We start from the raw sequence: 23,976 nt of genomic DNA on the forward strand, positions 1-23,976 counted from the left end.
TTGTCATAACGAGTTAACCTGGTCATCGCTAAAACAAACTATTTGCAGCAACTTTTGTGTCATTGTAAAAAATAATATTTTACGACGACACTAAATTCATTGCATAAATTGGACATTAGCGATGACGATTGAAACGCGTAGCGAAACGTCTTTCCCGTCATGTAATTTTTCTGAGAAAAATTAGTGGGAAACGTTTTAGCAATGATAATTATAGCTCGTCGCAAAAACGTCGACTATTTGCGATGCTTTACAATGTTGTTGTAAATACTCTAACATTTCACAATGAAACTACATTCATCGTAAAAAGTTTCAGTTGGTATTTATCACAACGAGTTAAGTTGGTCGTCACTAAAACAAACTATTTACAGTGACTTTTGTGTCGTTGCAAAAAATAATATTTTATGACGACACTCAATTCGTCGCATAAAGTGGACCGAGAAAAATTGGTGGGAAACGTTTTAGTGACGATAATTATAACTCTTCGCAAAAATGTCGACTATTTATGATGCTTTACAATGTTGTTGCAAATACTCTAACATTTCGCAATAAAACTACATTAAAAAGTTTCAGTTGGTATTTGTTGTAACAAGTTAACCTGGTCATCACTAAAACAAACTATTTGCAGCGAGTTTTGTGTCATTGCAAAAATTAATGTTTTGCGACGATACTCAATTTGTCGCATAAAATTGCCATTAGCGATAACGATTGAAACGTGCGACGAAACGTCTTTCTTGCCATATAATTATCCTGGGAGAAATTGTTGGGAAATGTTTTAGCGACGATAATTATAGCTCGTCACAAAAATGTCGACTATTTACGATGATTTACAATGTTGTAACATTTTGCAATGAAACTATATTCGTCGTAAAAAGTATAATTCTGTATTTTTCACAATGAGTTGAACTAGTCGTTGCAAAAAGAACTGTGGAAACATAGTCTAATGTTGTATTTTCATAACGAACTTAATCAATTGTCGCAAAATCTACTATTTGCGACAACCTTTGTGTCATTGTAAAAAACTTTTTTTTACGACCCTAATTTGTCACAAAAAATGGCTATTAGCGACGACTGGTTAAGCTCATTGTGAAAAATTCATACGACAACTTTTCACGATAAGTTTTGCGACAACAATTGAAGCTCGTCGCAAAAAAGTTAATTATTAGCGATGATTTAAACTGTCATCGTAAATAATCTATTTTTTGTAGCGACTTGAAATGTCATTATAAAAAATTGACTTTTTGCAATGAAATTAGACTCGTCGCTAAAAAAATCATTGCAAAAAGTCTAATTTGTTGTAGTGAAACTTGATGTTTGATCACATTCTATTAGTTAATTGATATAGGGGGACTTAATTCAATTATTTACACATGAGATTCAGCTCTAAATTCTTAAATTATCACTCTTTCATCTTTGATTATTGCTCATCCATACTTGATTGCACAAAATGTTGTATTCTGAAAGAGGTTTAAGATTTGAGAGTTTAAAGATTGCTTCACACATGTTTTGCTCAAGACTAGCAATTGTTGGTTGGGCGGTGTGTTAGTGCCAAATATTATATATTTCCCCATGTTTATACCTTGGTTTTATGAACATGATAGCATTTACTCAATATATTTATGCATATTTTTCTTGCGAGGTGATTTCAAGAGCTTGAAGTGAAATAGATGTTAAAAGCATGGATTTAATGCTCAAGAATTGCCAAGGCAAGGAATGGATCTTTGGAGACTAGAGATTGAAGATTTCAAGAGTCCAATATCCAAAAAGACCAAGTGAAGATGAAAGAAAATAGAATTTGAAAAGTGGATAAATTCAAAACTGTTGAATTTGACTGTTCGATTGTATCAAACACATTTCGATGAGATTGAAGTAAGTGTTCAATACCATCGAAGGACGATCGATCACATCGAGAATTTAGTGAAAAATCAAGTTTATTGCTAGACAATTGAATGCAAAGCTCGATTCCATAGAGGAACCTTGTATTCCATCGAAGGCAAGTTTCGATGTCATCGAAGCCAGTTTGATGACATGGAAGAATTATGAATTTTCAAGCTCAACTCGCTGGACAGTTCTGGACCATTTTCAATTGCATCAAGAAGTTGTTTGATGACATTAAAGGTCAGGTAATGACATAGACAATTTATGCAATGCAAAGGAGAGAATGAGTTTTCGAATTTAAATCCAACTGGGTCATGGACCTTCGATGACATTGAAGTGGCATCAAAGGTGCGCAAAGTGTGTAAAATTGAGGTGGCTTCCAAAGTATGCCAAACAAGCCTATATATTTGGGTTTTCCAAGGGATTTTAAACACAAATTAGGGTTGGAGGAGTAGAACCAAGGGTGTACTAGCTTCCAAGGAGCACTTTCTTCTTCGTTAGTTAGTTTTTCATATTTTTCTATTTGAGTTTTAGCTTTATCATGTCTTTGGTTAGCTAATTTCTAAGCTAGAGCTCAGAGGTGAAGCTTGTAGCTTGTTTTTAATGCTTTTCTTACGTTCATGAAGTTTATGTTGAATATTTCATAGTTATGGTTTGAATTAAGAAATATTTTTTTATTATTACTTTGATTTATCATATACTCCAGGCATAGTGACGGCTTAGGAACTTCATGAATGCTTTCCTTCTATTTATGGTTGTTTGAATTGTAGAATTCTTTGATCTACCATTGACTACGGGCATGGTAGATGCTTAGAACTCTCTACAATCAATTCAACAAGACTGTTATGCATGGATCATTACTATGGATGTTTAGAATTTGTTTTAAAACAGTTTAAGATGTTTTAACTGCTTTACCATCCAAATGGATAGATTAAAACTTCGATTCCGGTTGAAGCGTTGATTGAATCAAGTAAGGATGCATTAAAGTAAGTATAAGAGGATCCTTGGTGCTCTATTTACCAAAATCTAATAGTTTCAATTCACAATATCTCTTCAATCACAAGTTTTAAGTTTAGTTTCTAGTTCTAATTCTTAATTAGTTCAGAGAAATTACACATCTTCAGTCCCTATGGGTACGACCTCGATCTCACCGAGATTATTACTACATCGCAACACTACACTTGGGATACAAGTGAACAAAAACCCCAACCAATTCAACATAATAATCAATCAAACCAAATATATTAATTTATCTTTTATCTCAGCTTATTTTAAGAGTAACGATAATTCTTAGCAATACCTTTAATTGTAATCCAAGTCTATGCTCATACGCTAGATTTGTTCTGTATACAATATCAAGCAGTTCTTTCAAGAAACACATTCTTGCAGTTGCCCCAAGTGATCAATTGTGAGTTTTTCCTTCTTTTTTTTTTTTAATTTACACTAGTATTTGAAAGTCCTTTCTTATAGAAGGCACAAAGTAACCCATCATCAGAGGAAGTACTCTGCCTTCTGATTATCGCCTGATCATTATAAATGTTTGCATGTGATTGAGTAAGTTACCAATCTTCTCATAATCTAGTCATATACATTCATATTGGACGTGTTTGCTTATTTTGACACTTGGGATCAAAGTTAATCGGTTTGGATCGAGCCACTGTATCAATTCTAACTGATGCATTTTGGGTTTTCATATCATGGGAAACAGTGGTGATTGAACATTATTGGGTCAAAATTTTTTTGGATCAAACTAATATTTTGGGTTTCCTCCTCATCTAAGTTTATGTGACCTTATCAATAGGTTGGATGGAAAATAAACATTATAGTAGGCCTAGGAAGGTTTTAATAATAGGGAATTAATCACCACTCTTTCCAATAGTATGTCCACTTGAGATTTAGATCTCCATTTTTAGTCTCATGCCCTAAAATGATATGACAAAACTGATTGACAATGTAGATATAGAATAAATACACCAAGTTGGGCCTCAAGGTAAAGGTGGCACAGTCTTGGCAAGGCTAGCATCGCACCTAATCTACTCCCTTCCAATGAAACTCTCAATCATTCTCAAAGGATGTTGATTGCTTATTGACACTATCAATAACTTGTAGCTGTTATACGATGTGTTGTGGCCCCTTCATAATATATGTGTTTAATCTATATTGTTCATTCATTTTTTTTAGGTCATAGTAGGGCGTGATCTAAAAAAATAAGGCATATCCAAATCTCTTGTAATACACAACATAAGGAAAAAGTGTTGATTAAACACTCACCATTAAAAACTTCTTGGGGCCATAAAAGTTTTCGATGAAGCTGGATATTTTTTTTCTTTCTTCCAAGTCTATGTGACTTAATCAACGGGTTAGATGGCAAATAAGCATTACACTGGCCCTAGGAAATTTTTAATGGTGGGCCTTAAATGTAACAACCTTGATTTTTCAAACCACAGAAGAGAATACTAATTATAATTAATAACTTAGCTTCATTTTTTGTAATATGTAACAAAGGCAAGAGCTTAGCTTAATTGGTAGAGGTACTCTTGGTGGAAGGATAAGTTAGTGGATCGATTTCTAAGAACATAGTAATTAACTTTTTTTGTAAAAAATTACAAAACACAAAGGAATCTTCTAAATTGAGAGCTCTTTCTCTATTTAAAAGGGGAAACCATAGGAAATTTCTATAGAAACTCTAAAACCTAGAGCATCTGAGAGAGAGAGAGAGAGAGAGAGAGAGAGAGAGAGAGAGAGCCCATGGAGGAGAAGCTTCTATCGATAGGGTTTCCATCATTTTCCTCTTCTTCTTTTTTTTTTTTAAAAAAAATTTGCATCTAAAAACCCTAGATCTAAACAATGAATGAGGTGGATCAACCATATGTCCATTATTTCGATATATAGTGAGGTTTTGAAGATAAGAAAATGACTTTGTGCGAGATCGCGTACTATAGGAGATTGACTTTGAGAAAATGTAGCCATATTAGTCCAGAACAATTCAAATCAAAGGATCTTAAGGCCGAATCATATCTAGGCCTCGAATCCTAGAGTGATTGGACTGGTGGATTTCCCATAGTCATCTATAGATAGTATGGATGATAATATATGATGATATAAAATGGTTTTAACCCTTTGATTAATTAAATCCATACTTTGAGAGGATGCTTACGAGAATAAACTTGAAGAAATTCATAATAATGCTTACTAGAACTCTCAGATATATAATGACATGATGAAAGTGTTTCATGATAGGAACATTCTTCGAAAAACTTTTGAACCAAACTAGAAAGTCCTTCTGTATAATTCAAGAATTCATCCTTTTCCCAGTAAATTAAGATTTCGCTAGTCTGGCCCTTTTAAAGTCAAAATGGTTTATCATCATGGCAATGTTGAGATAGAAAATCCAATGAATGGTAACATTTTTAAAGTGAACGGTCATCGCCTTAAACCATTCGTTGAGAAATTCAATTCAGAGGATATGTTCATCCCTCTAAATGATCCTATCTATCAACACTAACCTTCTAGTCTTATGGAGATCCATTTATCCATTTACTGCTTTCTTAGGATTAGGATAGAATAGTTAGGTTTGTGTAAGTTTGTTTAGTTTAGTGCAAACCTCTTTAGATGGTGGAGAATTCAGCCATTCAATTTATCTTCTTCAGGTAATCTCTCATTACTTATTTCTCTTTTATTTTCGTTGTCTCATGTCATAATGCATTTCATATCTTATTACATTGAGCAAAATGTAGATTTTATATTGGGGTGAGATTAGATGTAACTAATTATTATTTTCTTAGTTTTTGAGTAAAATTTTAAATTTCTAATTTCAAAACTGTCTTTGAAGAGTGATATTCTATGTATATGAATATATTTGAGTGTATGATGATAAGATATAAAGTAATTTTTGAAAGTCTAAAGTCTAGTTGATTAGTAGATTTTTGAACAAAATTCTTTTTAATGATTAATTGATAAAAAAAATTTAAACATCAATCATGTCTAGTTCACATTTCACATCTAATTCATATTCTTTTGAAAGTTAACTTGAACGCTTAGTGTTTTAACTTGATAATTACTTAAGAGTGTTAGGAACTAAATCGGGAGATCCTTATCTACCTTATTATGAAAAGAAGAAAAGAACCAGCTAAAACAACAGTTGGTATCGAAAATGGCTACCTAGTATATGTGCTTAAAAGAATAATGAAAACAAATAAAATAAAGAAGAGGAGATAGTATGAAAGTCGTCGTTGAAAAATAAAAAAACTAGAAAAATAAGTAAAAAAGGAGATGAGTTCAGAATTAGTTGCATGTGTTGATCTAACCAGTTTGAGGTAAATATCGAAGCAAAGATTATGAATAAAACTTTAACTTTTATGGATTGTAAGTTGGAATTCACTGAGCACACTAGGAACTTGATGTTTTAAGTCATTTTATTAATTAATTGACAAAGGAAAATTTAGTTTTAATGGTTTACTAGTGATATTAGGTTCTAAATTGACATATTTTCATCCTTGTATCTTTGAAATTATACTTACATATGTATAGGATTGTACAAAATATTGTCAAATGCCAGTTGAGGGTGTGTTGAGTTTGAAATATTGTATATTTTTTCCCTTATTATGCATTGATTTTATAAGCATAGATGCACTTAATTAATCTAATTACGTATATTTTTATATGTGAGGTGATTTGGAGAACTACGATGAAATAAATTATTAAAAAGAAGATTTAATGCTCAGAGAATAACCAAGTGAATATTTGGAGATTTAGAAGTGATTAATAAAGACTTTAAGTGTCAAAGATCCAAGAACACTAAGTGTATAAAATTTTTAAAAAAGCAGAGAGAGAGAGAGAGAGAGAAAAGACTGGTTAAATCACAAAGAGTAATAACATAAATAACAAACTGTTCGATCCCACCAAAAGTTAGTTTGGTCCCACCGAATGAACATAGAACAGTCCAACAACAAACTGTAAATTTTAAAGATAATTCGGCTCGACTTTAGGTGCGACCAAACCCATATTCAGTGCGACCTGAGGGATATGGAGACTTCAGATATAAATTGAAAAAATCTGACTGCAACCGAGAGTTAATTTAATGCTACCAAAGTGATATTCGATGCGACCGAAGTGTAACAAAAGTGCGTAAATTTAAATTCGATTCCAAGTGAATGCAAATTTTTCCAATATAAAGGGGTGATTCTAACTTTTCTATATACAAATTAGGATAGAAGGGATAGAACAAAGAGTTGTGGAGCTTCCATGAGTCCTCCTTCTCCAATCCTTTAATTCTATTTTAATTTTTATATTTTTCTTTTTGAGTTTTAGTTTAATCATGTCTATAATTAGCTAATATCTTAGATAGGCTAAGAGGTGAAACTCATAGTTGTTCTTAATGTCTTACTTTACTTTTAATTCAAGTAATTGGTTTAATTGTTGAACAATTATTGATAGATTTGAATGAAGACTCTTCATTTTTAGTTTACTTTGATCTATTATTGACTCCAGGAACTTTAGATGCATAGTAAGGCTAAGATAGATTGCTTATCTATTTTGCAAGGGATTAATCTGTAAAATCCATTGATCTTTCATAGACTAAGTGTAAGACCCGTGTCCTAATCTGTACCATTCTGTTAGCTTCCACGGTCCTTCCGGTCAAATTCCGGCAACCTTCGCACCGTATTCGGTGTTTGCGCACGATCCTAAGCCAGGTCCCGCGCACCGACGTCGACTTGATCCGAAAGTTGTATCATAGCGACCGCGTCGTCGCCGCGGTTCCAACGCCGTGACTTGCGCACCGAACCGATACTCAGGTAAGAAGATGCCGATCAGCGTTTATTCCGAAGAAACACAGCGCGTTGCGGATTTCGAGGGAATCTCTACTCAATTAGTCCCACTAATTAACCATAAATGCAACCATACCTCAAAGTACTACACCCATCCCCTCTTTTTCCAAAAGTCCACCATCTTTCCACCTCACCATTCCTCTTTTTCTCATTTTCAACCACAACCATCTCTCTTCTCCACCAATTTCAAACTAAACCATACCTCTCATCACTCCTTTCTTACAACCATCACTCCACCCATCCCTCCATCCATTATTTCTATCTCTCCCTCTCATTCTCTAGCAATTTTTCCAAATCCCATGAGAAATTTCAATCATCCAACACTCTCTCTCAACTTCAAGTGTGGCCCACCCTCTCATCTCCAATCTCAACCATTCATCTTTCATCAATCCCCATTAAAAGTGAAGGTAAGGAGCTAAGGAGTCCAAGGGAGCAAGGAGAAGGAAGATAAGGTGGGTGATTTGCCATTATTTTAAACTTTAGGGCCCACTTGTTGGTGGGACCGATTTGGATATATGTGATTTAATCAAGAGGGCCCATAGTGGCGGGGTTCCTCTATCTCACCGTATATCTCTCTCTCTTTCTTTGTAATGGTGTGGATCCCACCAATATGTGTTATATCTACCCCGTCCATCTACATTTGACGGTGTGGCCCACTCTATTATAGGTGATGATCCACACCATCCATTGTTTGGATGGCCCAATGCATTTTTTTAATATATGTAAATATATATATATATATATATATATGTATATACATATATGTTATATTTTATATAATATACATATAATATAATATGTATCATATATATAATATAATATAAAATATATACATATATGATGGTGGGCCACATCCATGTGGGACCCACCATAGCAAAGTGATTAGGACTGTCGTCCAACATCCAGGGGACGCTGGATGTTGGAAAGAGGAGCGTGTGCTCAGGCAATGGGAATGTTCCTTACAAAAAAAAAGAGAAGGGAGAGGTAGACCACTCATGCAGGCCCCACCTTGACGTTTTTATGTAATCCAAGCCGACCATCCTATTTCCCAGATCATTTTAGGCGTTGAGCCGAAAAATGATCTCAATCTGAACTTTTGGTGGGCCATAGCATGGCGAACAAGTTTCCTGCCTTTGATTTACTCCCTGATGCTCCTGTATATCTGAAATAGCCCAATATTGGACTCTATGGGTTTGTATCGAGCCACAGGGACTAATGGCTGGTGTGGATCTTACTGAAGCGGGCCCCGAAAAGAGAGAGAAAGCAGCAGAGGTGCTGCTGCTGTTGTCAGCGCTACGCAGGCGCTGCCTGCGCTAGTCACGGACGGGCAGACGAGCTTGGGTCACGGCCCTCCTGTGGGCCCCACCTTGACACCTTGCGATCATCCAAACCGTGCATTTGATGGGTCCCCGTGGACTGACCGTCCATCCCAAAAATCTGCCCTATACGGAACTCATGTGGGCCATACCATCTAAAATCATGTGAAGACCTGCCTAAATCATATAAAATCGCGTGGTGGGGCCTACCTGAGTTTTGGATGACGCTGAAACTTGGCATGGACCGTCAGTTAGGTGGGACTCACCTATTGGATGGGCTGGATTGTGAATCACATATCGGTGGGCCCCAAAACAAAAAAAAAATATATAATAATAAAATTTTAAAGCAGCAGCGCTGCTGCTGCTGCAGTGACGAGCGGACGAATTGGCTGGGGGTCACGGCCCCAGCTGTGGGCCCCACCTTGATGCATATCTCCCATCCAAACCATACATTTGATGGGTCCCCACATTTCATCCGTCCATGCCAAAATTCAGCTGTATATGGAACTCCGGTGGGCCACATCATTTAAAATCATGTGAAGTCATGCCTAAAATATATAAAATCGTTGGTGGGGCCTACCTGAAATTTGGATGCGACTAAAACTTGGTCTGTACCCTCAGCCAAGTGGGACACACATAATGAGTGGGCTGGATTGTGGACCACATCACGGTGGGCTCCCTATCCATGTGTAAAATAAAATAAAATAAAATAAAAATAAAATAAATAACGGTGGGCTCCCTAACTGTGTACTGGGGATGCAAAAATAACGGTGGGCCCCACCCACGGTCCGTGTGACCTTATGAATAGTTTGGGTGGGAAATAAACATTCCAGTGGGCCCAGTCCAGTGGGCCCTACCTTGGTTCAAGTAGCTGTTTGAACAATTGGGTGGAAAATAAACATTATGTTGGGCCTTAAGTTGGGTGGAAAATAAACATTATATTGGGCCTTAGGCTGGGTGAAAAATAAGCATCATGGTGGGCCCCACTTATGTAAGTATTGTAAACCACACCCTCCATTGGTATGGGCTCCATCAGGATGCATGTGTTTCATTCGACTATCCAACCATTTTTGAGATATTTTAAGGCCCATTGTGGAGGCCCATCTTCATGTACTGGTGATCCTTGTTGAGGCCCACCTTGATTTGTATAAGGCCCATATTATGAGGCCCATTGTAATGTACGCAAGGCCCATGTGACTAGGCCCATGTTGATGCATGTGTAGCCCGTCGTTGAGGCCCACCTTGATATGTATATATGAGACCTATGTATGGGGCCCATTTGATGTGCTGGAGGCCCATAGGTCAAGGTCCAATAGGACATGCATAAGGCCCACTGATAGGCCCATGCTTGCAGTGTAATTCCGCCATGGTATATGTGTTGATTTTGTAACGGGCCACGCCTTGGGAGTAATGCTGGTTTGACGTCCACATTGATAATGTTGGTTAAATGTCCGCATTATAGTTCTCCCTAAGGCCCACTGATAGGCCCAAACTTGTGGTAAGTAGGCCGTCTAGGCCCATCTCCATTATACCTAGAACCCATCTCTTATTACATGTTTAGTATAGATGCATGATTCATGATCATTCACACCATATGTATGCCTGATGTGAGGAGTGACCGATCATAGCATATACCTTTGGATAGACTATTTATGGGCTCCCTGATAGGTGGATTTGCCTCATATAAGTGCATGGTATATACAGGACTGTTGCATGACTGATAGTGTGACTCATGCACTTGCATTTGTGTGATTGTAGTTACTGTATGCCCTAGCGACATCAGGGCCATAGCCTCCATAGACACATCGTGGATGGCTGAGTTGGATACCGAAAATATTTGGTTCTAGCATACGGGCACCATAGACGTCCCTGGGTGAAAATCCCTAAACCCGATGGTACCAGAGGATGACTCCAATGTCGAGACCGAGTGGATATATGAGCGCACGAGGGCCGAATACCAGGAGGCCGCGTCTCCCACTGTGTCGTAGTCGGTTGGAAAGGAGTGTGGCCTTACTCGCCCGAGGGTAGGGGGCAATACTAGGCTGAGTTTGACCAGCTCGTGAATGGGTCCGCTATCGACGTGCCGGATAGGTATTGGGAGACTATTGATCAGACGGATAGTGAGGTTTCTTACGCTTACTTGGACTGTGCGGCTAGGAGAGCGACAGTGCCATTTGGAGTGTATTGGACCCCGGTGATTATCCAGAATGAGAACTGTACTGATACATGATGAGGATTGGCATGCTTGAGTTGCATCTTGCATCGCATGGCCGTGTTATGGCCGATAACATTCATATCTTGCACCGCATAGCCCTGGTACGGCTGATTGCATTCATGTGCTCATCACCATGATTCCGCATCACTCTGACCTTGCATTTTGAGCACGTTTATATTGCGCACACACTTACACCACCCTCTAAGCTTTCCATAAGCTTATGCACGATTGATGCGTGCAGGTGACGCCAGGACGCAGTCGCAGCCCTAGTCTCGCTGTAGTTGGAGCGTGCAGCAGAGCTTCTGGAGTTTTGTTTCTTTTGTTGCATTGTATTTCTCCTTTTGCCGCATTGTACTCAAAAGTTTTTTATCATAGTGGATTTTGTGGTGGTGTTCTTGTGGTTATTGTTGGTGGGTTATGCTTTTGTTATGCTCATTATGAATCAGACTGATGACTTAAAATCCTCTTTGTAGTATCCCGGGATCGGAACCTGGTGAATAGGTGCCGGGATCCGAAAATGGGGTTCTACGGAGGCTGTCGACGCCGGATTCGGCGATCGGGAATTTTGTGAGCCCGGTTTCCGAGTTCGGGGCGTGACACTAAGGGCACGATATATGATTTGAATTCATTGCAATCAATACTTTAGTGCTTTATGTGGGAACAAATTAAATTGAAGTTCAAATTTGTTTTAATTTGTGAATGATGAGTTAAATGCTCTATTATCTTGTTAGATAGGATAGGACTTTGATTCTAATTGAGTTAGGTGGTTGAATCAAGTTAATTAAATGTTAATGATGGCTATAAGTGGATTATTGGCGCTCTAGTGTTTTATCCATTTTTTATTTCATTCTCAATTACATTATTATCTCTTAATTTAATTTTTCAGTAGTTAGTATAATTCTAATTCTAATTTTAAAGTGTTCCAAAAATCACATAAATATAAGTCCCCATGGATACAACCTCGGTCTTACCGAGTTATTACTACATCGCAGCCTTGCACTTGGGATTTGTCTCAATCATCTAGCATACTTAGATTTATTTATGTTTGAATTAGAAGTCACCAAAGTATGAATTGTTGTGTTAGAACCCATTTATGTTGTTAATTTTATTTGCACGATGGAAAATGGGATTGAATTGTAATGATGATATAGTATTGTAGGATGTTAATTAGTTTATAAGCATGTGGTTGGAATGACCTACTGCAAATACTTAAATTGAAAACCTTACATGTTGTTTGATTGAATTACTCATCATATAATTTTACCTTGACAATTAGTTAGTCTATATTGGTTATGATCTCAATACCATGAAGCGTGTAATTTTAAAAACACTAACAATTTCCAAATCATGATTTTATTGTATGTCACTTTATGATTTTCGAGTCATGATATTATTGTAATCTTTTTTAAAACATATTTTGGTGCCCAAGTGGTACATGTGACAAACCCTTGTTTGTATCCATGTATGGACTAATAAATGATTGACTAATCATGCATTCATAGCACTTATGATGTTGTTGTACATCACTTGTGATTTCTAGGTCATGTTATTATTGTACGTCACTTTGTGATTTTCGAATCATCATATCGTTGTATGTCATTTTGTGATTTTTGAATCATTTAATAGGGCTCACTGCATGATACCGTTGTATTCACTTGTGATTTTCGAATCATGTTACCGTTGTACGTCACTTTGTGATTTCCAAATCATAATATCGGTATATGTCACTTTGTGATTTCTGAATCATTTGCACAAAGTGATTTTTGGATCATTTAATAGGGTTCTTTGCATAATACCACTGTACGTCACTTGTAATTTTTGAGTCATTTTACCGTTGTACATCACTTTCTAATTTCTAGGTCATGATGTCATTGTACATCACTTTATGATTTCCAGATCATTTTATAGAACTCACTACATGAGACCTTTCTAGGTCACTTTATGATTTCCATATCATGATGTTGTTGTACATCACTTTGTGATTTCTATATTATGATGTCGTTATACATCACTTTGTGATTTATGAGTTATTTTATAGAATTTACTGCATGATACCATTATATGTCATTTTGTTATTTTCGAATCACTTCATGTTCTTTTTCTTATATCGTGCTTTACTTACATTGTTAAGCTGATGTACATTCATACAACTATGTATTAATTAAGATTTTTCTTCTGAGATGTTATCATATTTATTTCATTTTATATTTGTAAAATATACTTGACTGTGAAGATAGATGTGTAATCTTGGAAGGGAGTTTTCACTAAGATGGCCACTTACCCTTTTTTTAGTGTACACCAAACAAATGACGTTGAATTAGGTAACATTGATGATGTATCATGCGAGTTCCATGAGGAGTTCACTAAGGAGGCATCGATTCTTACTACGATTGAATTATTCAAATTAAATTAGTAATTTGTTTCTGGCATTTTATAGTAGAACAGTTTCAAATTCAAGTATTGTGGTTTGTAATATGTCCCCATCTAGGTGGACATTTTGTGTGATTGATGTAATAGCTTAGACTCTTCTCCGAACTTCAGTATATCTTGTTTCCGCTGATGCATATCATGAGAAATCAATGTGAATGTGATTGAGTTCAGGAAAATATACCATTGTGTGAATTAGCATCCAACTTTATAGGTTCAACTTTCAATTCTTTAAAGGATATGCCATCCTTGAAAATCTCATCATGCTCTAATAAATATTCGGTTATATTAATAAAACAACCGTTTTCTAGTTCTCGTCTATTCTAAGCTTGCTTGATCCTTTCAAGTAGGGTTGTGACTTCGGCCATTCGTTGCTCCTTTATTGAGACCATAATCATGCTAATTCCTTTACAACGCAGGATTGCTTTGGTTGATGTTACATGGGTATTGTCAGCATAGCAAGCTCATCATTAACTGTGAGCTCATCATTAATACTTTTGTCTTTTACTTTGATTGGTAGGTTTTTTTTTAGATGAAATTCTAGTTGGTCGGCCAAACTGATCTTGTCTGGTGAAAACTAGTGGGCCAACTTCATCCTCATAATAGTAAGCTTCAACCGACTTGGACTCTGCTTGGAATGGATTGTTATCAGCTTAGACTAACTTGACCTTCCTGTGATTTCAAAAAACAACAAATTGATGCAAAGACAATGTGATATAGAAGTTAGAATGAATCTTATCTCGACCAAGAAGGACGTTATAACTAGAGGATGAATGTACTATAAAGAAGGTTGTTAGTGTTTTCTTACTTCTAACCATAAACTTAATCGGCAAAATCTCTTTATGCATCTTTTACACTGCCTGCAAAATCGTTGACTATTACTTCAATTCCAATTAGATCGTTGTTCATTTTTCCTAATCTTTTCAACATAGCCATCGACAAGATATACCATGCGAAAGCAATAACGGTTAGGGAATTTAGAAGTCATTTCAGTTTTGCAAAATCATTATTGGAATATTCACCACATTACATGGTAAAATGGTTAATATGTTATACAATAGATTGACCCGATTCTCCTGAAAACATAGTAAAATCAATAATTCCATAGTCTCTCAGTACATCAGCAAGTTTATCGACCCAATCAGGACAAGGCTTATAATATGTTGGTCAATTAGTTTGATGACCATGTCATTGGTTTGTAACCTCTTGTATTAAGTTAACCAATTCTTCTCAGTCCATTGTCTGAGGTAAACCTATCTCTCTAAGGTCTTGAGGTGTTGGGTTAACCACATGAGGTGGTTTCATAAAAGGACCCTGTCCCCCAAGTCCTTTATTGTTCGGCATGAACCATCCCGCAAGGGGAACGCCAATATTTCCCTCTTCTTCATTCGATCGGCCATTGCGACCATTCCCCTCAAGTGCTTCGTTGTTTGGCATGAACTATCCTGCAAGGGGTCCATCGATATTTCCCTATATTCGTTTAGTCGGCCATTGCGACAGTTCTTTTAACACTAATTTAGGGTGCTATATTTCGAGCGAATTGCCCTTGATTCAACTGAATATTCCGTGGAGTGAATTGCCCTTAATTTAACTGAATATTCCATGAAGCGAATTGCCCTTGATTCAACTGAATATTCCGTGGAGGTGAAATCAGTAGTTCAGTGGAACGTTTTCAAAAAAGGAGCCTCCGTATTATACTGTCATACGTCGGGGAATCTCTTGTTAGAAATTCTAAAATACGGTTGACAGATTCGACCTGAGCCCTAGATTGCTTTGTTAACTGTTGCAAACTTGCATGCATATCACCAATTGCTCTAGTGAAATGCTCAAAAGAAATATTATTTTAGGATGATGATTCCACCTCCGGAATTATCGAAGGCCTTAGTTCTCAAACCTCAAGATCGGCCAACATCTGAAATGCTTCTGGAGCCAGATGTGGATCTTGCTCGTCGATGTTACCACTATTTTGAGTGGATCAACGACTCACATTATCAAATTGCTCAACTAACAATTGCACACTAGCCCCACTAGGTATGCCAAAAATGGTATTGGTCTGGAATTCAGCCACATGATGCATGTGTGAAGATGCAGGAGTGCCAAAACTGATTGGGTCTAGTTCAAACCAAAACAATTGACCCTTGGCATCAAGATAGAGTAGTGCTTGGTCGGGAACACGACCTGCCGTCTTTTGAGCCAACTATCAAGTCCAATATCAAGTGAATTCCGGAGGTTGGGGATACTCCTCCAATGAGTCATTTTTTACCTTGAAAAATCAAGGACTTTCAAAGGTGGAACAATTATGTATTTGAGTGGAAATAAGTCGGAAATGGATGCGAAAAGGGTGAACTTACCAATAAAGTCAAAATCACCGACTTGGCTTAAGAGCAGTGGAGTGCTTCCTAGAGCAATACGTTGATGAGCAAGGATCGATTAACACTAAAGATTACAAGCTATTGTCAACCCATCGGATAAGTGTGGGTGGACGATTCTTCAAATTAAGGTCTTCCTTCAGGTTTAACACACGTGTTCAAATGGAAGGAAATTACAGTTACGACTAAAAGTTACTAAACTACTCCTAAAAGCTAAGGGATAAAAGCAACTGGGTGATTGTGATTTGATTAAGTAATTATGGATTTTTCTCTTCGTACCTTCTTCTATTATTTATAGAGCTCATGAGGTAGTCATAAGAATAATAGTTGCCTATATGACAATCTCTGATATCGCCAGGTGTAAAGTAGTAGTTATCTCATTTTGATCATATTAGCCATTTGTCGAAAGCATTCTTATCTTGTCGATAACTCCCCCACACGTTCTCTAATACTGACATATATAGTCCTGACGATTTCAAAATCAAGTGCACGGCACGCCTCTTTGGAGATCACCCATAAGTGAGCTGTCCTCCATATATTTTACCCATAACATAAAGATATTATGTGTCCCACGTGACCATATTTACACTGTTCATCCAGTGTTGCCCAAATCATGCCCAAAAAATGGGGTTGAGTTGGTTCAGGTCAATTTAGGATAGAATATAAAGGAATTCGGATTGGGCATATGTTCAGTCGACTTGCAAAGGAACAAAATGCACCAACAAGAAAAAAAATAATAGGTGGTGTGCTCCCACCTCCCTCTAAAGAAGAAGAAGAAGAAATGATACGATAGATTCATTAAAAAAAAAAGAAGTTAAAAGGTTCATTCATCATAGAAAGACTCACAACTAACTTTTATTTTAAGAAACCAACTAAACTAAAAGCACATGCTCTCCTCACAAAAACATGAATGAAACTAAGTACATACAGACCCATAATCACATAAACTAGTTCATATGCGAAGAAACACACGACTTTTTAAATACTTAGGAGTCCGCTCACGTACGAACGACGGACAAACATAGAGAGTCTAAAACTTATTACACATACATGAACTGCGAAGTCTAAAACTTATTACACACATACATGAGCTGCGAAGACGGAGACTCTTAAAAGAGATGGTGGTGCTTCTTTCCATGAGACTCCTCTTCTTCCTCCTTTGCTTCTTTCTTCTCATGATGCTCGTGGAAAGCAAATCCTCCACTGCCTACAGCAACAGCGGCAGCGATTTCTTCTTCGATCTTATGCTTGTGTGCGTTTTCGGGATCTTTCTTCGATTTATGCTTCTCATGCTAATAAAATCAAACAAAACCGACCACAGAATGTAAGCGGACATGAAGTTATTGTCTAACAAATGAAAACTTGTTCTAATGTTTAGAGTAGACTATTGGATGATTCGCCACCACTTTCTGGAGAAACAAATCTCATACTATGATCATAAATCATTTGATTCATGCATTTAGTTTTAGAATGATAGCGGTTGAATTTTTAACAACCTAGTAGATAGTCGTCAGTAGTAGTGTATCTTCCACACTGGGCCTGTATGAGATTTGAATAAGGCAGATTTTTATTTCATCCCTTTGGCCGGCATGAGGTTTGGACAAGGCAGATTTTTTAAAACGATTCGATGAAAGATTATAGTATACCATGCTGTCTCGACACACAAACCTACAGTTGGCTTGTCAGCCCATCTCTATTGTTCGCTATGGTGTGGCCCACCTGAGTAGTGGAACTGGCTATTTTTTCGACTGTAGGCCTAGCATGAAAGAGGAGACTTGAAGGACGGAGTTGATTTCACATATACAGCATCACGGAGGGAAAGAGGAACAAGTGTCATAGAGGATTGGAGGACTAGAAGTTAAGTACGGTGTGGTGGTGGGGTTCCGGTTCAGTGTCAGGCTGGGCCAGCGAGAGCCATGACTCACCCGTTGATTGGCGGTGGGTTGAAACTACCCATTGCCAAACCTACACCTTAGGTACCATGAACCACACATTAATGGATAAAAAATAATTTATCTATGCTTCTCCAACTTTCTGGTAAAATACAATGGTTGTGTGTATAGAGCATCCAATCGGCCCACCGTGAAAAAGTGAGGCCCCAAAAAGATCATGCCCCATCCAGTCATCAGTTGGCCCATAACATAGAATTTAATATAAGAACACTCAAAAATCTCCAAATTCAGGTGGTAACCCACATAATAGTTAATCAGTGTAACTTTGGGAGGCGACCTTGATGGACAGATTGAATGCCATACACATGGATGAGCCCGAAAAGCAACAGATGTGGATTGCCTGTGAGTGGGGCCACTGTGATGTTTGTGAGAAATCTATCCCATCCATCAGTCTTTCCAGATCATGTTAGGACATGAGCCTAGAAATGAGGCAGATCCAAAACTTGAGTGTGCCTCATGACTAAAATAGTGAGGATTGAATGTCCAATGCTAAAACATTCATAGGGCTACAGTAGTTTTGGATCAGTCAAAAAGTTTTTGGTTTTGAGTTCATCCCGATAGGAATGAACTCATGAGCAATTTGGATGCATATAAACACCTTAGTGAACCAGTGAACCATAGGAAGGTTTTTGTCGCTGGCTCACTTGACAAATGAACTTTTCAACAATTGGCATTTAATCCACACTGTTTTTTACGGTGTAGTCCACTTGAGCTTTGGATCTGCATTATTTTCAAGATCATCTCTAAAATGAGCTGGCAAAATGGATGGACGGCATGGATAAAATGCATACATCATGGAGTGGCCCACATAGTTTGGGTCATGTGGTGCCACAGGGATCTCCCTGTCTTTGTTTGGGATCCTCAAATAGTGGGGCTTATTTTGACTGGTGGAGAACATTCACATGTAGGGCACCAATGCATGATGAACCATGCATCAAAAGGCACCTCGTTAACAGTGGGACAATCCTATTTCTTTTAATCTGTGACTTGGAAATAGATGATTAAGAAGTGAAATAGAAGATAAACAAAATCCGATCATTTTGATGGAAAAAGAAGAAGAAAGAAGAGGAAGTGATACTTAAAAATAAATAATAATAATATAAAAAAAATTAAAAAAATAATAATAATAGAGAAAGAGCCGTCTTAACCACGTAAGCATCCATGTAATTACCGATTAAACAAATAATAATAAGCATCCATCCTAATTGGATCCTTACACTTGCTCCGGTGGTAGACTCTCGGGAGTTTCAACACCCGGTCAAGGGTTCGAGTATCCATAGGTGGTGAAACTCCACTGCAGTGTGAGTGTGTGGGGGTGTGCGCGTGTGTAAAAGAAAAAAAAAAGGGCATCCATCCCAATAAAGCGCCGGGCAATAGAAAAAGATATGTGGTCCCCACATGATGTCTAATATCTAACTAGCGCCAAACCACGTTAGGCCACATGAGGCTCGATCCAAAATTTTACACAAAAGGAAAAAAGTAGAGACAAAAGCATTCACCAGGTCTTCCCGGGACCCACCATGACGTTTATATACCAATCAACCCATGTGAATCACATCAGGATGAAGGTTAATACAATGAAAAAATAAAATAAAATAAATAGCATACAAATTTGAAACTTTTTTGTGAAATCTTTCAATGGTGGGTGTCCAACCCAGTGGCCTTATTGAGTTTTGAATCTACATGATTTTTGGAGTCAGGTCCTATTGAGTTTTGAATCTACCTGTTTTTTGGAATCAGGTCCTTAGTTAAGCTGACGCATGATATATGAAGTGGATTTCACACCGAAATCACAGTCAGCCCTCGAGAGATCTCCCTACTAGATATACCTCAAGTTCCATATGGGAAGCCGATTAAGTCTGGCCCTGCCTCACCCAAGACGGTGTGGCCCTTACCATGGGACCACCTTGATGTATATATTCTTTATCTATTACATTCATCCATTTTTCTAGATCATTATAAGACATGAACCCAAAAATGAAGTAGATCTAATTCTCAAGTGGACGGTAGCATGGGAAACAGTGGTGACTGACCATTACTAGGTCACAAAAGTTTTGGGTCACAAAAGTTTTGGATCTAAGTACAAATGTTTGGGTTTTCTACTTATCTAGGTTTAGTCGAGCTTATCAATAGCAAATAAACATTATTGTGGGCCCTAATAAGGTTTTGATTATAGGGCATTCAATCCAGACTCTTTCCAATTTTGGGTCACATCATGTGTGATGTGTTTTGAAAATTTTCTCACTAAATCTGGTGGGAACCTCTGCACCTATAAGGTCGACCTCATGGGAACTTCCCATGAGGTCGAGCTGTGTATGCCCCACCGTGATGTGTGTCAAACAACAAAGCCATGCCATCTAAAATCATGTGAAGACATGCCTAAAACATATAAAAGCACTTGGTGGGGCTCACTTGAGTTTTGGATTAGGCTGAAACTTAGTTTGACCCCTCATCCATTTAGGACACACACAATGGATAGGCTGGATTTGTGAACCACATCTCAGTGGGCCCAATAAATGACTATGAATGTTTTAATGGGAGGATAGCCCCTCTCAACTGTTGTATGTGGTGTGGCCCACCCAAGTTATGAATTGACTTGATTTTTAAGCCGGTGGCCCACCAAGAAACGGTGCATCTGACTGATGGGGTAGATGTTCGACACACATCACAATGGGGCCACACAGCTCGACCTCATGGGAAGTGACCGTGAGGTTCGACCTCATGGTCATGGTACCATTTCCCATTGGGTGTTGGGTCACTAGTAAAACCGCATCCAAAAATAAGACAGTTTTGCAACTAATATAGGCATCGTTTCAAATCAAGGGTGGGTGGAGTAAAAGGGGCCGTGCATCAGATAGACGGACGGGTTGGATTACTTCATATATGGGTTCCGTTATGTCTTCCCCACGGCAAGCTTACGGTGGTACTGGTACCACCGGAATCATTCCTCCAAAATAAACAAGAGAAAGGACCTCGTCATATCATGACTTTTATCCAAGATCGCACAAGTGGTCTGTATACGCAAGACCACAGTTATCAACTTATGGAATGATCTTTGCGGCTGGTTGGAGGACCGGACCTTTGAATAAAGGTCAGTTGACGGTTAAGCAATTACCAAATGATGGTCAACGTTGGTCAATCAAAAGTTCTCTAACCGGTTTGATTTGGACAAGGATTGGGTACTACCCAGGGTTCTGATGGACCACTGTTATCTATAAGCTCAATCCACACTGTCCATCCGGTTTTCCATATCATTTTAAAGCATAAGCCTAAAAATAAAGAAGATCTACCGATCAACTAGATCAAACCATAGGAAGTAATGGTGATAATGACACCCACCGTCCAAACCTTCCTAGGGCCCGTCGTGATGGTTAATTTCCATCCAAACTGTTCATAATGTCACATAGACCTGGATGAAGGGAAAACAAAAATATCAGCTTGATTCAAAACTACCGTGGCCCCTAAAATGTTTTCAACGGTAAGTGTTTAATTCCAACTGTGTGGTCCACTTGAGTCTTGGAACTGCCTTTTTTCTAGATTTATAGCTAGAATGATATGTAAAAATGGATAGACGGTGTGGATAAAACCCATATATCACGGTGGGCCGTTAGAGCCCATGTCCGTTACTAGCCAGGAAAGGGCGGGATAGTACATAATCCACGTCGTTTGATTTTTGGCTCACAGCTCATCCATATCAGAATCCAAGAGACGAACGGTGTGGATCTGAAAGCCAATCTCGATCATAACCAAGATAAGCAATTTTTAACGGGTCATTATCATAAAGAACCAGATCAAAAGATCAATCAAACAACCAAAGTAAAAATTCAACAGCCAAGCAGTTGAAAATGTGCAACAACAGCACCATCAACACCCACTGCGTAACACCACTGGGTAAGATAGGTAGAGAATTACCAGAGCGAAAGCACCGGCGGCAACAGCGCCGAGCTCGCCGAGGTGCTCCTTGTGCTTGTGGTGCTTCACTTCTTTCTCATAGTCGACTTCGGCTGTCTCGTTAACGAATTCTGTTTTTTCAGCAACTCCGGCGCCGTAGCCGTAGCCTGTTTTTTCTCCGGCGCCGTAGCCGTAGCCGTCGCCGTCTCCGTAGCCGGTTTTTTCAGTAGCTCCGGCGCCGTAGCCGTCGCCGTCGCCGTAGCCGGTGGTCCCCGAGTAAGCTTCTTGGGGGGGCTTATCGTGATGAAAAAGGTGGTGGTGGTGGCGTTTCTCCTCAGCCATTGTTAAAAGGAAGAAAGAGGAATGAAATACCAGAGATTTGCAAGTAAGAAAGAGAGACTCAGGAGGAGAAGTTTTGAATGATATTAGTGGAAACAAGGAGGGGTTATTTATAAAGAGAAAAAGGAAGAGAGTCCTCTTTACGCTGCATACTTTGCGGGGTAGAATCTGATCTGTTAGTTTTACACCATTTAAAAAAGAATCCGTAAGGTTACGACTCTTCAAACATGCAGCTGGCATAGTTGTACGGCAATCCAGCCCGTCCACATAGTTGAAGTATCTATGGATGCAGCATAACTATATTAACAGGCGAGTGCGTTTTTATTTTTTAAACGATCCATTTGATGACGTTTAATGAATGGCTGGGATTGCTTGATTAGTGTTGTTTTGGAGTTACGATCCATCGACGATGGGACGGACAATTTGGGTGGTAGAGATTGCTCTTCATAAGTGCCATCGTACGATGAGTCCTACTATATCTTAACTGGTGCTAAACTAACACATGGGTGTTTCCTGCTTTCCTGTGGGGCTCACCTTGATGTAAGTGTTTTATCCACGCCGTTCATCGCTTTTATCATATCATTTTATGCCTTGATACTAAAAATGAGGCAGGTCCACAGATCCAGTGGAACACACCAAAGGAAGCTGCAGTGATAATGACACTCACCGTTGAAACCTTTCTAAAGGTCATCGTCACGTTTTTCGACCATCCAACCTATTCATAAGTTCATGTAGACGTGGATGAAGTGAAAAACCAAATATAAGCTTGATCCGAAACTTCTCCAGCTCCCAAGAAGTTTTTAATGGTGGAAGTTCAATCCCCACTTTGTGGCTTACTTAAGGCTTAAACCTTCATCATTTTTTACATAACTTATTAAAATGATATGAGGAAAAGGACGAACGGCGTGGATAAAAAACTTACATCATGGTGAGCCCCACAGAACCCTGCCCGGACGGATTGCCGTCCCGGCGTCGGTAGGACGCAATCCGCGTTCTTTCCGCGGTGGCCTGGATCAGATGGGCGTGTTTCTCGGACGCGGATCGCGTAGTGAACCTGATAAGTTTATTTGTCCTTTTCATGGCCACAGTGATATTGATTTGCCAACGTTTTCGTAAGGTCCCACGGACCATTAATGAAAGGGAAAACACAATATCAGCTTTATCCAAAGTTTACGTGGCCCCGATAAATTCTCAAGGATAGGCATTCAATCTCCACCTTTACCTATGGTGTGGTCCACTTGAGTTTTTGGCATGCTTCAATTTTAGGATCATGGTTTAAAATGATCTGCCGGAACGGTTAGATGGCATGGATAAAACACATACATCACAGTGGGCCCTGCAAAGTCCTGCCCTGGTGGAAGAGTTGCTTGGTGTGCAGACTGATATATGTGCCTCATCCATGCAGTCAATCCATGTTCGTTCTTTCTACGTGTGGGTAGGACAGGACCTCGACCAGTTGACTGCTCGAGGTCGATCCACGTAGGTTCTTCCTGCGTATAAGATTGGAAAATGGCCTTCACCAGTTGAGTGCTTCCGTCCCGGCTGCGAGCATTGACCGTATGAAGTTTCTACGGTGCGAAGTTAAGGTGGGGTTTAAAGTCATGGTTGGGTGAAATCCATCCCATTCAGTCATTTTTTGGGATCATTCTTGAAGACACGAGCATATATATATATATATATATATGCTCGGCAGCTAATGATGTGAATAGATGCGGCGCGGATTGGCTACTGACAAGTTGAGTAGCGAGACTGCTATGAAGTGAA

The 23,976-nt window shown here is 38.5% G+C and overlaps 1 protein-coding gene across 1 annotated transcript; it reads right to left on the reverse strand.

Annotated features, from left to right (window-relative positions):
- Positions 1-16,856: 16,856 nt before the first annotated feature.
- Positions 16,857-22,305, reverse strand: LOC131237337 (abscisic stress-ripening protein 3-like). The gene is made up of 2 exons (XM_058235042.1): positions 21,895-22,305; positions 16,857-17,322 (listed from the first exon to the last, which is right to left on the reverse strand). Exons 1-2 carry the CDS (start codon positions 22,213-22,215, stop codon positions 17,140-17,142), a joined length of 504 nt encoding a protein of 167 aa, XP_058091025.1. The 5' UTR covers positions 22,216-22,305; the 3' UTR covers positions 16,857-17,139.
- Between the last annotated feature and the right edge of the window lie 1,671 nt (positions 22,306-23,976).

This window comes from Magnolia sinica, chromosome 2, assembly GCF_029962835.1.
Source record: "Magnolia sinica isolate HGM2019 chromosome 2, MsV1, whole genome shotgun sequence".
NCBI classification, from domain to species: domain Eukaryota; kingdom Viridiplantae; phylum Streptophyta; class Magnoliopsida; order Magnoliales; family Magnoliaceae; genus Magnolia; species Magnolia sinica.

Coding starts and splice junctions, on each gene's coding strand:
- LOC131237337 (XM_058235042.1), bottom strand. CDS start 22,215: ATGGCTGAGGAGAAACGCCACCACCACCACCTTTTTCATCACGATAAG. Junction 17,323..21,894: donor CCGCCGGTGCTTTCGCTCTG/GTAATTCTCTAC, acceptor TGATTTTATTAG/CATGAGAAGCATAAATCGAA.